This window comes from Gigantopelta aegis, chromosome 8 (assembly GCF_016097555.1).
Source record: "Gigantopelta aegis isolate Gae_Host chromosome 8, Gae_host_genome, whole genome shotgun sequence".
Classification (NCBI taxonomy): Eukaryota; Metazoa; Mollusca; class Gastropoda; order Neomphalida; family Peltospiridae; genus Gigantopelta; species Gigantopelta aegis.
Genome location: NC_054706.1, coordinates 5,428,347 through 5,444,979, shown reverse-complemented (window position 1 = coordinate 5,444,979; position 16,633 = coordinate 5,428,347). Strand labels below are relative to the sequence as shown.

General features: G+C 34.8%; 1 protein-coding gene across 1 annotated transcript in view; it reads right to left on the bottom strand.

Annotated features, from left to right (window-relative positions):
• The window catches only part of LOC121378671 (protein Njmu-R1-like), a 30,654-nt gene that overhangs the window by 13,356 nt on the left and 665 nt on the right, over positions 1-16,633 (bottom strand). The window contains exons 2-5 of the mRNA XM_041506952.1: positions 11,781-11,837; positions 9,495-9,617; positions 7,453-7,602; positions 3,766-3,823 (exon numbers count right to left, since the gene is read on the bottom strand). Coding sequence (XP_041362886.1) covers positions 3,766-3,823; positions 7,453-7,602; positions 9,495-9,617; positions 11,781-11,837 — 388 coding nt within the window. The remainder of the gene's footprint in view (positions 1-3,765; positions 3,824-7,452; positions 7,603-9,494; positions 9,618-11,780; positions 11,838-16,633) is intronic.

Here is a 16,633-nt window from a genome sequence, read left to right as displayed (position 1 = left end):
ATATTTTACATGCAAATGTTCCCCTCAAAATAGGTATTAATTCAAAATCATTATCTATCCCTTTCTGGAATGGAACGAGGTCAACACTGAGTGTTTCACTTTTTTCAGAAATAATTAACCTGAGGATTACTTTATCACATTGCTACATATTTAATGGACTGGTCCCAGTATTAATTATAATCTGCCACTGTTCCCCAGTCACACATCTGATTATATGACTGCCTCTTCCTTCTTTCTCACTCACTCTTTTCAATTTTCTCATTTAATAAAATAATTTTTAAAAATAATAATAATAAAAAAAAAAAAAAAATAAAAAAAAAATGTTATTGAGGTTTGTTGGTTTTGTTTGCACTTCAGGTTTATGTGAAGGACTGTTGGGATATTTAAACTACAACACTGAAGAGGTATGTACAGTAAAGTGAGATTTCAGTTTGATATACAAATGGGAATTAGAAAACAGCTACATGTATGAGTCATGATATGAAGAACAGTGATGGAAAGACACTCCAAATAACATGCTATGAAGAACAGTGATGGAAAGACACACCGAATAACATGCTATGAAGAACAGTGATGGAAAGACACACCGAATAACATGCTATGAAGAACAGTGATGGAAAGACACACCGAATAACATGCTATGAAGAACAGTGATGGAAAGACACACCGAATAACATGCTATGAAGAACAGTGATGGAAAGACACACCGAATAACATGCTATGAAGAACAGTGATGGAAAGATACAACGAATAACAAAATACTATAACAAACCTAAAACTAACACAACACAGTTAAACCTAAAACTAACAAACACAGAACTAACACAATACTGTCAAACCTAAAACTAACAAACACACAGAGCTAACACAATGCAGCATAAAGTAACAGACTCCTGACAAACTGTGAAATTTAAAAATATATTTCTCACTACATTCCTGACTGTGCAACAACCACTGTAACATGTTTCAGGCTAACAGAGCGCTTTACTACATCCTTGTGACAGGTTTGACTGTATATTAATTGTTGTGAATATCTACAGTATAGTAACTGTAGACAATAATATACTGTGCCAAATAAGTTTAGCAATTATGTACAAGATATGAAATACAGACAACCTGATTGGATGTTGAATTTATTTGTACACATTATTTCATCGATACAGCATTTCTGAATGTAGCCAGCAGTAACACGTTGTCACGGTGTCAACGTCGTCACTTTAATGTCAACTGATGAAACGGAGGGGTACATCTACCAAAATGTTGAGAGAGGCTCAATAATGTGTGTGTGCACCAGCGGCATTGATGACAGCAGTATATCGTCATCTCATGCTTCTAATGAGACCATTAATCTCAGGAACAGTAATTGCGTTCCATTCCCGCTTCAGAGCAATTTGTAGGTCATGGACATTAAGGATATGAGGATGGTTTTCGCGTACCCTATGGCCCAGTAGGTCCCATGCATTCTCAATTGGGGACAAGTCAGGGGACTTTGGTGGCCACTTCAACACTTGGATGCGGTTCCGCTCAAGAAGATTAGTGGTTCCGCTCAAGAAGATTAGTGGTTAGCCTAGAGGTATGTGGTCTAGCGTTGTCATGTTGAAACAGAAAGCCAGGATGCTGCTGCAGGAATGGAATGACCACTGGTGTAATGATCTCGTCGCAGTAACGTTGAGCAGTCATGTTTCCGTGAATGAAAACGAGATCTGTTTTACCTCCACCATGAATGCCGGCCCAGGCCATGACGCTGCCACCTCCATATCGGTCATGCTGAATGACGTTGTCTGCATCATATCGTTCTCCCCGTTGCCTCCATACACGACACCTACCATCCACAAACTGAACACAAAACCTGGATTCGTCTGTGAATAATGTCTGATCCCATTGTTGGTGTATTCTGGCGCATCTCAGACGTTCCTGAATGTGACGCGCTGTCAGGGGAACAGCAACAACAGGGCGACGTGCTTGTAATCCAGCAGCATGGAGACGGTTACGGACAGTTTGAGCATGAATTCTAGCCTGTGGTTTGCTGCAAAGTACGGGCTAAACGAGGAGCACTTTCGAACCTGTGACGTCGAGATGACGTCACTAAATACCTATCTTCCCTTGGAGTAGTTAATCGTGGTCTACCAGAACGTGGTCAATCTTGCACTTGCCCAGTTTGGTGTACGCGTTGTCGGAGTCGTGATATGGTACTGTCATGAACACGAAAGTACTGAGCGACGTTGTGTACGCGTTGGCCGGCGTTAAGCCGTCCCATTGCTTCATGACGTTGATTTTCCGTTAAGCCTGGACGGCGACCCATTATAACAGGATAAATTCTTCCTTTTGTTTTTGGATAATGTTGGTTCAGTGCATCAAAATGTGATTTCAATACATCCGCATTGCACGCGCTTCTGCGACAGCACGAGCGCACCGCATTTGCACGTGCAGTACACATAGCGGCGTGCGATATGACAGATGGTGTTCTTTTCATTACCCAAAGCGACAGGGCATATGCAACTAACATATTACCAAGTTTTATCACTTTATTTTAATTTATTTGGAAGCAACAGTCATTTACAAAAACTTGCTAAACTTTTTGGTTAAGTATATTATGATGTTTTGTTCTTGTTAGTATTTGGTGGAACAGGTTCTATAATATTATATTATAAATGATTAGTAACAGCTACTGTGGAGTGTTTGATTCTTTCAAGTATTCATTAATGGTTTTACTGTATGGACATGTTACATTAAAATGTGAGACATGCAATTCACATGGGAACAAGCAGACAATTTACTGGTCAGTAGACATTCAAATTTGGTGTGATTAATTAGGTGAGGTATATATATATGTATAGGCAATGTAAAGTATTCAAATAAACATGCTTTTGAATATACAACAACACATACTGGTACATTTGCAAAATAATCTTACCACAGTATTACAATTGGTTTGTAAATAATCTTACCACAGTATTACAATTGGTTTGTAAATAATCTTACCACAGTATTACAATTGGTTTGTAAATAATCTTACCACAGTATTACAATTGGTTTGTAAATAAAACTTGTTCTAACATTTACAAAGTCAATTTTATTCAAATAACAAATATTACCAATTACTTTTAGTTTTTAATTCCATTCGTTTTGTAGAAAGAACAAGCCATGCTGAATTTATTCTGTCATGCATCAGCAAAGAAAGAGGAAACAAAATTACCTGTTACTATAAATAAATGTAATAAGAGACTAATTACTAAACAGTCTTTTACAGAGTTCACATACAAATTAATGTCAGAAAGCATTTCACATTTCTTGTACTTTTTCAAAATGTAACAAAAACAGCTTAAATCCAGATTTACAGTTTTATTCAGTTTATAATTACTCATTTGATTTATGGCAACAACACAGACAAAATAAATTGGAAAATGGTTTACAAATGCTACAATTTTTTTCCCAGTGTATTCAGACTGCATATGAACTCTGCTTTCTGAAACATCTCAAAACATTCTTAGATTTGCCTTTATCTTTTTATTCTCAAAATTTCTAATTTAACAAATTTAACAAATAAATGTGTTACATTATGGTAAACATATAAAACAATATTATTTAACTGTTATATTTAGATAGATAGTTACATGTACTTAATAGAAACACTGCAAAATCGAGCATAATTAGCAACATTAGAACTATGTAAATTACCTGAAGATTACTAGTCTTAGTTTTATTATAGATGACGTTACAAGCATATCTGAACTGAGAACTTAGTATCCACACAATCCCACTAACCTGTGCATCAAGGAGCTTCAACAATCCACAACTGTAGCTGTCGAGTTCGCTGCGGAATCTAAGTCTAGTTAAGGAGACTTTATGTTGGAAGCTAAAATCTATTTCTGACACTGTATACCAGGAAACATCTATCTATCAATATTAGTGACAGAAATTACCTAATATTGTAACATGGAGAAAAACATTCATCTGTTAGCATTACTTTACTTAAAAAATAGATAATAATATTCCCTTGCAAAGAAGCACCTATGATCATCAGATGTGTATACCGGATTGGCTAGCCATTTGCTTTCACAGTTACGTTGTGATTTTAAAACCAGTCAAACCATACATGTTGTAACTATGACAATCCAACCAGAAACAACATTCATCCCATTCCTGATTGGTCTATCATATAACACAACATTTGTCTTTATTTTGAGCTACATGTATTAAGAGTAAAACTGACAAAAGGCTGTTAAAGGAAGGGACAATTAAGTCATTTGGCCTGGTATGCATATTCAACAATATATAATGCACATTATTGCTTAATATCAACAAGTATAATCATATAGTTAATTAATAAAATGGTTAAATGTGACGGCTATTATATGTAACGGGTGCAGCCATTTTGTACCATCTCAGTGAGTACACCCCCTGGCGAGCTGGTGGTTACGTAATACTTAACGCAAAACATCAGGAATGAGCCTTAGAACTAGAGAAAGAGAATCTATCTGGTTTTTGCGGGATGATAAATAGTCATACATTGCAATGTTCTGTAATAATACACGTCCCAGTAAGCCAGCAATAAGTACAATGTATATGCAACACTATATATATTATTTTTCAATACAAAATAAAATACCATTGTCAAAGTGGCTACACAAAGTCGAAATAATTAACAATGTTTTGTCCATGCATTAACCTATGTACTAAAATGATACATGGAGTGTTTTCTTAGTTAATTGGTCTATGCTGTTAGTTGTTTCTACCTGTGATACCTGATTGGCAGGTGTGTATTTGATTGGTAACCAGACGAGCCAATTAATTGATGCTGTCTAGATATAAAAATACATACCGGTATTGTGGAATATTACCTGTCGCCCCTAAAATGGTAATGGACATGGTTTATTACTGTAAATAGTTCTGTAAAACTATTGATTAAGTAGACTTTTCCATCTAAAACCACAGAACTGACCAATTACGCAGTCCCAAAGAAAAGTAAATTATCACTTGGGTATCGTGGGTTATCGTTTTTGCTTCAACGTAGCATATCAATAGGCCTAATAGTGTACATTTTTCCTTTGGATTATTTAACAGAGAAAAATACTATAACCCCATTTTGTTCCGTTAATGCAACTTGAAATATATTTAGTTAAATAGTTTATTAGATTATTACAAGTCAGGTTGATCAAAGAGAAGCGCCTTGTCGAAAATTACTGCTTTGCAACACTGTACATACAGGAGATGGTCAGGAGCTGACGTCACTTCGCCCCAAGCTATCCCACCAGACGTCACAAAAACGAAACAAAATGGCTGCCCCCAGTTAGCAGGAATAATCATGTTTTTTTATTAACTCTAAAATTACGCGTTTTTCATTTGCTAAAGTGTCAGTATGTGTTGGTGGTTCGGGTATGCATCTTTCCAACACATAAGGCTCTTGTTTGAGTTGACCCTACCTTTAAGACTCACAATATTTAAGATAAACCAACAAAACTGTGTCTCTCTTAGGACTTGGTGTAGACCTATTTACACATACGGCACCTGACATTTGCAAGCCCTATCTAGCTGTTGAAACAGATGGGGTTTTTTCTCCGCTGAAAGTTGGCTCAAGTTGCTAAGTAGTGGTGAGAAGTTGACCAAAGTCGCACAACTGATGTCAAGACACCTACTCGTTTAGTGTCTCAAGACCTTGTTTTACTTTGTGTAAAGCTACACATGTCGCACAGTTTCCAGTTTACCAGTCAAGCATTATTTGGTTCATGGCCAGATTCATTTCAGTAATGTCAGAAAATATTTAATCATTACTTTCATTTTGAAATAACAACATATCAATGATCAGTTACTTAAATCTATTGCATTTTTAATGAAAATATTCAAACGTTTTTCTTAAGGAATTACCAGAAGTAGTCCTATTTAATAACAAACTATTAGGATTTGAATCAAGTGTATAATTCAGAAGCTTTCTGAATGAAGACAGAACATGAATAAACAATATACAAAATGTAGTGATTAATATTCACTTCACCAATTTTTATCAAAACTTCTCCCTGTTCTCATGAGAAGGGTCACTTTTACTTTTTCAATTCTAGATTATGCTTTGCATTTGTAATAGCAGCTGGCTATAAGACTAGTACAACTTATTCTTCACTTGCTATTCATAGTAGATGGTAATATCTGGCTATAAGACTAGTACAACTTATTCTTCACTTGCTATTCATAGTAGATGGTAATATCTGGCTGTAAGACTAGTACAACTTATTCTTCACTTGATATTCATAGTAGATGGTAATATCTGGCTGTAAGACTAGTACAACTTATTCTTCACTTGATATTCATAGTAGATGGTAATACCTCGCTATAAGACTAGTACAACTTATTCTTCACTTGATATTCATAGTAGATGGTAATATCTGGCTGTAAGACTAGTACAACTTATTCTTCACTTGATATTCATAGTAGATGGTAATATCTGGCTGTAAGACTAGTACAATTTATTCTTCACTTGATATTCATAGTAGATGGTAATATCTCACTATAAGACTAGTACAACTTATTCTTCACTTGATATTCATAGTAGATGGTAATATCTCACTATAAGACTAGTACAACTTATTCTTCACTTGATATTCATAGTAGATGGTAATATCTCACTATAAGACTAGTACAACTTATTCTGCACTTGCTACTTGTAGTAGATAGTAATACCTCGCTATAAGACTAGTACAACTTATTCTTCACTTGATATTCATAGTAGATGGTAATACCTCGCTGTAAGACTAGTACAACTTATTCTTCACTTGATATTCATAGTAGATGGTAATACCTGGCTGTAAGACTAGTACAACTTATTCTTCACTTGATATTCATAGTAGATGGTAATACCTGGCTGTAAGACTAGTACAACTTATTCTTCACTTGATATTCATAGTAGATGGTAATACCTGGCTGTAAGACTAGTACAACTTATTCTTCACTTGATATTCATAGTAGATGGTAATACCTCACTATAATGGATCACACATAATGGCTCTTGACAGTTTTGCTCAAAAGTTGCTTATAAATGACTACAAATATTTAGTTTTAGAGAAGGATAGGGGCAAATCATCATCAGAAACAGTCCCTCACATATTGTAACAGCAATGACATTGACACATGTTGACCAAAATTTGTTATAATCTGTTCCAATAAAGTGCACAAATCACCTAGTTACTGACATTTTTCTTTTAATTTCAAGAGTAAACACCACCTTGAACATCAATGAGCGCCCAAACAAGTAAATGCTAAATTAGGTAGACTATCATTAAATAGATATTTACAAAATATTTACTTGTCAGTTTAATATGTAAGAAATAATTGACAAAAATCATTTTTATTCTATTTCCGACAGTACTTTAGTACAACTTATTCTTCACATGTTATTTTTATTCTTAATGACACTGGCACTGAAGAAGTATCAGCTAGACAATTAATCTGTACCAAGGATACAAGTCTAGAGAGCTGTCTATGAATGAAATAAAACAGATAATGTATTGTTGGTCTGGCAATTTGTTCTCATCATTCTTCTGTGGAGAGTTAACTCCCTTGAGTATTGAGTAGTAGCATACTGCAGAGCTGCTACTTTTATCCTCTGATAAACTGAAAATAAACAATAACTGTACACAGAGCTAGCTCTGGGTGAGCAAAACATTTCGCCAAATTGTCTTTTAAACTTGGAAAACTGCAAAAATCTACAGTTATTTTACATAAAATGTCAATTATTACATGAAATTACATGAATTTGGCAAGTGCCAGAGTTAGCCCTGGTATATCAAAATCACCATTATTGTATATTTAAGTCTAATAGTCAAATCTATACCAAAAGCTTCTAGAATTTACCAAATGATAAGTCCTAACAATGCATTTTTTACTTTGTTCTTTTTTATTTATCTTTTTTGGAAGGAAACCAAAACAGGTCATACAATGTTTATTGTATTTTATTTGAATTTACAAACACATGTTTAAGCTATGAAAGATGGACATCACTGTGGATGCAGGATTTTTGTAATAAAATTTAAAAATAATAAACATGCATTGTGATGAACATACATCAAAGTGAAACTATAAAGCAAATTTCATTAGCTTAGTTCTATAGTTTGTGAGAAATGGAGCTCAATGTGAAAATGTAGTCCAGTTCTAAATGCAAAAGTTAACACTGTTATACCTGTACATGTAGTCACCAAGACAGTAAAATCTATAGATCTCTTCTTTTGATTATATCATCAATGTGCAAAAAAGGGCACATCAAGTACTCCAAAGTACACTAACATACATAATCTGTAGAAAATCAGCCATTGTATTTCTTTCTCTCTGTGTGTGTGTGTGTGTGGTAGAGCTGGGCGGTATTGAAATTGCACGTTCGGTATCAGTATTTTTGGGGTGATTTATCTCGGTATCAGTACGGTATTCGATACTGATACAATATCGATACCGATATCGAGTGGTATTTTTGGTATACTCGGCTATAAATGCATGCCATAGTTAAGTCTCAACCGCTAATTTTATCTAAATAAACTTACATTCCATACACAAGGCCCTCATCTCTCTTATCAGCTCAGGGCTCAAACTTAAGAATTTGTCTCCCAAGGCAATTTTTTAAAGAATTGCAATGGGTGAAACAGTCCACCGACGGCAATTTTGAGCCTGCCTGTGGCAATTTTTGTTAAAAGTGACATTTGCAGCAAATAAACCTGACTGAAATGCTATCTTGTTACATGTAGACATCTTTTAAATGTGCAAATGTTAAATATTGGCAGATAATGTACACCAGGTGTATACATTTCGCCATTGTTGAGGAGCTTTACTGATGGCACAAAAGTGCCATTGGTGATGCTCTCTACCTGTGGCAATTTATATCTCAACGAAATTGCCGTCAGTACTGCTGTTAAGTTCGAGCCCTGCAGCTATTTTGTGTCTGTTAGATATACTGTTAGTGCTTTACTACATTTGTAAATGGCATCGATATTTTTCAATACAAAAATTTCGGTATTTTGAGATTTGCTTAGTTCGGTAAATCAGCATTGACATGATACTGATACCAAACAGTATATACGGTATACCACACAATTCTAGTGTGTCAGAGTGGGGGGGGGGGGGGGGGGGGGGGAAGGAAGAGGATTCTGTGCTGAAATTGCAATATGATGTAATTTAGTTATTTGGGGATTTAATCTCATGAACAAGGCTGACCCGAAATGTGGAATTCACGGAACACTAATAACAAGCAAGCAAGCAAGCCTTTGCAGAAAGACATCATGATACAAGATTCATGACATTCTCGGCAAGACTTTAAAAATATTATACTCTTAATCCATAATATTTTACTTTTGTCATGATTAAAAGGACATAAAACATTATTTGGTCACTTGATTTTGAGTACCGGGTAGCAGTTTATCACTTCACTTTGATCAGTCATCGTAATCTCTTAATACAAACAGTGACTGCAGGATAAATGTTACTATCAGTCTGTTATCAACAGCCCACGTTATGTGTACCTCAAACCTAAGGACAAGAAGTGTCCACCATCAGTGTAGGATATCCGAGATAACTTTTGGCCTAGTGATGTCCTCAGATTAGTTTCTGATGATGCAGGCAGGTTTGTAGCCACAACGCTGAGACTAAAATAAAATAAGACAGGTTATATAATTGTATAATTCATCACAATACTCGGACTGAAACCAGATGGTACAGTTGTGTTAACAGGCTCATAAAATGTTACACAAATGATGTGCACTTGAAGCCATGACTTTGTAGACAATGATGTATTTCACTTGCTCATTATAACACACCACAGTGGAAGGTTCAAGTCAATACAGAACCTTTCAAATGTGAAGTGTGTACAACAAATCAATGCATCAACTCAAACTCGGCTCCCCGTCTTAATCACAGCTCCCTGTCTTAACCTCAGCTCCATGTCTCAACCTCAGCCCTTTCTCAATCACAGCTCCTGTCTTAATCACAGCTCCTGTCTTAACCTCAGCTCCCTGTATTCTCACTGCTCCGTCTTAACATCAGCTCCCCCAGTGTTTCTGCCAGCAGGGTAAAAGGGTAAAATTACGTACCCAAATATAATTCTAGGGTAAAATTACGTACCCAAAATAAATCTTTCTTCTCTTTTTTTTGCACCATACAGTCCACATCAGTCTCACACTTTGGGGTTTTAACTCTTCAACAAAGACTTGTATAAAATTTAAAAACTATGTCCTTTGTTGAAACAACACATTCTCTTGAACAAAAATAGAAAGTGAAAAGAAGTCCATCATGTGCAACTGGGTCACGAAATGTGCACACACTGATAACATTCTGCGCATTGGAACGAAATCGTGTCAAAACGGCTCCAAGTGTACACATTAGACAAAACGGAACCTAGCGTTGACTGTAACAGAACCAAAATCTATGGCTAAAATGGAAACAAGTTATTTTTATATGTCTGCACCCTCCCCCTCCAATAAATAAATAAATTACAAAAAGTTATTTTAAAAAATGTACCAGTGTAACTGGTCCGGGTTAGGGTAAATAAAAAATAAAAATGGAGTTTGTTTAAAATGTTAAATAATTGTATTTTAGTGTAGACCTGCACATGAGAGTGCAGCTAGGGTGGGTAGTTATGAATGGTTCCTGTTTATTATATGCAATAATAAAAATATATTTAAAAGGTAGGCTACCGTTTTAACCATACTGAGCCACTACTTTCAGGCACGTTTTTGCCAAATCGGATCCGTTTTCGCCAATGAAAATGGTTCGTTTTTAGTAGTGGTTCCATTTTAACCTGATCCCATTGGCTAAATTTCAGCCAACCGTTAGCGGCTCATGTATGCTGGACTCTTTTTTTTTTCACTCAACACGTGAAACCGAATGACCTTTTCGAGAACAGTCAAAATAGTTTGGGAAAGTTTCCATCATTCGCTGACACTGAACAGACAATTAATTCAAAAATTAGTTCATCAAGATTAACCTCGCGTGCAAGCACAAGGTTCACGCGAGGTTAATCTTGATGAACTATTCAAAAATATGTTGGCAAGTTTACAAATTTCCTGCTGACTGTTACATTCGTCATTAATTCTCCTACGAAACATGGAAAATATCACCATAAGCTGTCTCAGATTTCAGACTCCAAATGCCAGGAAATCGCTTCTCCGGACATCTACAAATCCATTTTATTCTGGGGGATGGCCAATAAGGTGCATTAGGCGCTGTGCCCATTAGGCTTTGCCTGCCATCTCCGTGATCACAAACTTATAACTACGTACCCAATTTGTTTTTTCTGGCGGAAACCCTGTTCCCATATTCTCACTTTACTTTCCCTTTAAGTAAAGTGTTGCTGTCTGTTTTTATGGTGATCATATTATTGATGATGTAATGATTTTTTTTATCTCTGTGAAGTCGGTAGTGAAGTGGATTTTTTTCTATGTCCTTAACAAGGTGAAGTTGAGTTGTATACACAGCAACAATTTCACCCAAATCGTCCCCTAGCATGACTCTTGCTAATTTTTTTATATCAACTTTGGTTCGCTTGCCAGGGGACAATGGAATTATGAATAAAATATTTTAGAGGCATGTTGATCAGTGTTAATCACAGATTCCGGTCCAGGTCTGAACCACAGATCCATGTACCGATCTTCTGTCAAAGAGTGTTCCATAAAAATTAAACAAATGTGTCAATGGTTGAGATTGTGGTTTAGTCTTTAAATTAAAAATAAATAAAATGGTACGGCTTTCGAATCAGAACACTTTTCAAGAATACAGTCTTTATCTATTTTATTGTGCATAATAACTCTCACCTTAGACTTCCATCTTCGGCATTGTAGGTGTCGGTGCTTTCATTCTTGGCCAACGATCTAAAGTGATAAATAAGATTTGAAAACAAATAATGCAAAAGTAAAACAGGAAATCTATATAGTAACTAGTACAATTACCTTAACACAAAACTTATTTTAATAGGAAAAGAATTTCCTCATTTCCTTACCAAAAACAAACATTATCAAAGTACAAGAAAAATTTGAATATGTTAAAATGATAAATGTTTATTATTTTATTAAAGTATAAGTTCATTTGTTCTATTGATAAATTGATATATATATACATCCCTCTCTAAGTCTTGATCTTTTTCTCTCCCTATCAAACAAAGACATTAATATTGTGTAAAATGTGCTGAGGTGTCATTAAAAAAACTCTTTTCCCTCTTTTCTTGTGATATATACTAGAGGATGCCTGTACAATCAAAACTGCCCAAATAGCCCGGTGTATTCTGCACATATCCAGTCAAAATGTCCCCAGGTCAAAAGGTCCTCACCAAAATAGCACTGGGAAAATAACTATTTTGTGTTTAATAACATTAAATTACAAATTCATATGAAGTACAAATGTATGTAAAATAATTATGTATATGTATGCTTGAAGAAATGTTGTTTTAATAGGTTTTCCAATATGTCATATACACTGGGAGTGTGTGTTTTCTTCTGTTCATTTTTGTCTTTCAAGTATTGGTCTTTAATAAACATAACATGCATGTCTGCATGCATAACAATGCAATTTTGGCGAATTAAAACAAATAAAATGTATAAACCTTAATGGAATCTTATGAAACAAAAATAGGTTTGCTAAATCTAAAGCCTTCTTTTTAACTCCAATTGTTTGTAAATCAGTTACCGGTACTCAGTTACAGTAAGTAGGCATGGAATCTGCCATTTCTGATGTAGCCCGTTATCACTGTGACTGTTTGATTATGTGTGTCAGTGTAGGTGTTTCAAAATTTATCATATGGCCCAGGCGGAATCGGTGATCAGGGTTACCGTAATTATCTTTAGCATTCTTCTTTTTTTATGGTATAAATAAAATTGTATTTTGTGGGTAGTGGCTATACCTAAAAAAAAAAAAAAAATTATAGCACGAGTCCCTGATGATTCGTGGTACTTAATAATTGTATTAGTATATTTGAAAACTGCTTTGTAATTTTATTATAATTATTAGTTGAAGAAACTTTTTTAACTTGAACCAACAATGCAGAAAAATCTACATTTATAATTGATGCAATCAAAAATACACATGTGCTTACCATCGGCCTACTTCCACTCGTGTGGAAAAACGTAACTAGTGAGTCATGGTATTTACTATTTTCAAGTATAGAAGCAAAAAACTATATCAAGCTGAAATTTGTGTGCTTGAATTTATGTCAATCAATAAAAAAAGGAAATGTTTTTACAATTATTTTTATTGTGTTTAAAATATTGCTTGTAAGATAAGGTGAGACAAACTTCTTTTGTGTGTTTTAAATAGCTTTGGTTACTCGACTTCTACGTCTATTTTTTTTATCTCAATATTATTTTAATATTTATTCAATTTATACAATAATGTAAAACTCAATTTTGATCTACATAAAATATGTTAAAAGTCTGAAATTTTTTTTTAACAACTACAATAAATTACTCTCCTACATTTAATTACCGTTAGATTTCCCTCAGATTTTGTCTAGACACAAATTATGATAAAAAAAACATTACAGTGACACAGATTCCACATACAAGACTGTAACGATGTCACTAATATCGACTTCACTGAGATTGCATAGGGCAAAATACATGCAGGTTTTTTTCCATCGGCTTGTTTGTAGAATACTCTTCAAGAGGGGTGGGTCAATATGACGTAATCTAACAATGTCATGACATGCGTTAAATATAGCACACTCATCATGACATCAGATAATCATGTGCAACATGCATACCTTTGAAGATTTCTGAAGTCAATGACTTTTGCAAGGGGAAAGTAAACAAATGTCAGTCACATTCACAAAAATGTTCGTAAAAATAAGGTTAATTAATACAAGCAAAGAAAGCAAGAATGAACTTAAGCCACTCATAAACACAGCACATTTCTTAATATCTTTTTTCTATGATTTTCAAAGACTGTTATTTGAAAGAAAACTTAATTTTAAAAACTATTTGTGTCTATTCTCAGCTGTACTGAGCTATCTAGTTATTGAAGTGACATCATGAATGTCACAGCATCTGCTGGAAAATCTCACTTTACAGATACTTGCCAAAAATATATGGTCCTTATATGTTTTAACATAAATATCTTTCTGGATATCTGTTTATATATTTATTAAAACTCAGAATGCACCATATATTTTTTAACCAAATTTTTTTACCATCATAACCTATTCATTTGCTCAACTTATAACACAATTGCAAAACATCAGAATTGTTATATTTGTTTAAATTCCTAAAATGTTGTCTGTTAACATTGGTTCTCGAGGTAATTTGTTTTAAAATATTTAAAATAATGTTTATAAATTATTATAAGTGCATGTTTTGTTGAACAACATACATGTTTTGATAAAACACTGAAAATGTTTGTGTTGGAAAGTTTTGGCTGTAAGCTATACCACTAAAAGTTTCACTCACCGAAACAGGTTACGTAGTTAACAATATTTACTGCTGATGCATGCTACCATTTTTGACGCACGTACAGTGATCTTTGCTATGTAGCTGTCAGTTTAGGGGAGCAGGTCAACTCGTCCCCAACGCAGTTGGTCAACTCGTCACACACTGTTTACTCAAGTCATATCAGTACCATTTTCTTAATTAATATACCAATATTTTATGCAATAATGTGCATTAAATATTGTTGAATATGCACACCACTCGGGAGTCCAAACGCCTTGCCTGATCATTCCTTTAAATGGAAACAAGGGACAAACCCACAAATGGTGTCAAAATAGGCTTGACAGTTCATTGTAATAGATTATTATTTATCCGATATTAGGATTTCCTCAATATAAAACCATTCACTGTAATATTAATAAATAAAATGATACCAAAGTTGTAGACTTCTATTTTTAATTTTGTCACAATTATTTACGGCCACTGGGGCGAGTTGACCAGCATTCTGAGGTTAGTGCTAATTTAAGGAAGGAAAGAAATGTTTTATTTAACGACACACTCAACACATTTTATTTACGGTTATATGGCGTCAGATATATGGTTAAGGACCACACAGATATTGAGAGAGGAAACCCGCTGTCGCCACTTCATGGGCTACTCTTTTCGATTATCAGCAAGCAATCTTTTATATGCATCATCCCATAGACAGGATTATGGATAGCACATACCACAGCCTTTGATGTACCAGTCATGGTGCACTGGCTGGAGCGAGAAATAGCGCAATGGGCCCACTGACAGGGATCGATCCAAAACCGACCGCGCATCAAGCGGGTGCTGTACCACTGGGCTACGCCTCGCCCCTGCTGATTTAAGCAGAAATACTAATAAAAAGATAGCTATTGGAATAACAACTGTCTTGTTTATAAATATTGACATGCTTTAGAACCGAATGCTTATGATTAGCCGCCTTATGCTCACTGACACTAGTTCACTCATGATAGTTGCTGACAATTTGGTTTGGATTTTAGCTACTTCAAGTACTTGACTGTCTACACATCTTATATCCTTGAAGGATCATGAAGCATCCTATTAACAGGAAAATGGCTACACAGCACACGCATTATAATCGCACAATCAATTTGATTATTTGATCTATTACCTTATTCAATTAACTACAAATATCAATTAATAAAATGTTTATAACCTTACAAGTGTATTCCGTCGATAGATAAAACACATGCCACAACTGAATGTGTACATTCCAAGGCCTGGATCGGAAAGCATCCTAATATCCTATAGGTAAGATGTGCTTCCATAATTTGTTTTTGTTGAAAGAATATGTACGTCAAGTGACCTGACCCAAAGATGAAAGCAGACGTGACAGCAACAGGATTCTTTCATTGTTGACAAGTGCTGATTATTTAGATGCAAGTAGGTATTAATATAGCATATGATTTTAATCAATGCTACTGTTTAAATTACAATCATGTATTATATGCATTCTGTATCAAAATAACTTTTACCTGTTTTTTCCACTTTTTTTTTTATCGGTGACAAGTATTTCCTGGTACAAAATTATTGTATTGTAAATAGGACGCTTCTTGACTTAGGATGCCTTTCGATCTTTAGCGATAATAAAGATTATTATTATTATTATTATTCATTGTCTCATAATTGTGAGAGTTGGAACGTAAACAAACGGTAGGTGCATTGGGGACCAGACAACTCGGCCCGGGGGACAACTCGGCCTCGGGGCCGAGTTATTAGACTAATAGACGGGGCATGCTGTGACACATGCTCACCCCCTACCAATTATGATAGTTGGCCATGTCGTAGTATTGTACTATAGTAATAATAATGCATTATACTGATAGATACTGCTAACTATATGGTCACCATTAAGAATGACAATTGTGCATGTCGTACGCGCATATCGTAGTTTCTAGAAGTATTGTACTATAGAAATAACGCAAAAGACATCATTTGCCAAATTCTCACATTTATTACATTAAACACACATATGTACACAAAAAACCAACAGAACACATATACATAAATAGTTATAATAATGAGTGTTGTTACTACGATAAAGTACGATAAAGAACTTTTGCATGTTTTTTCTGGGATCAACTCCAATGTTTAGGTCACCGAATGTAGAACAAAAACAAATTATTCGAACAGCGGAAACTATCTTCAAAGATAAATGGATCAGCAATTTATCAATCCGACATGACACTTCGTTTCGGGACGTT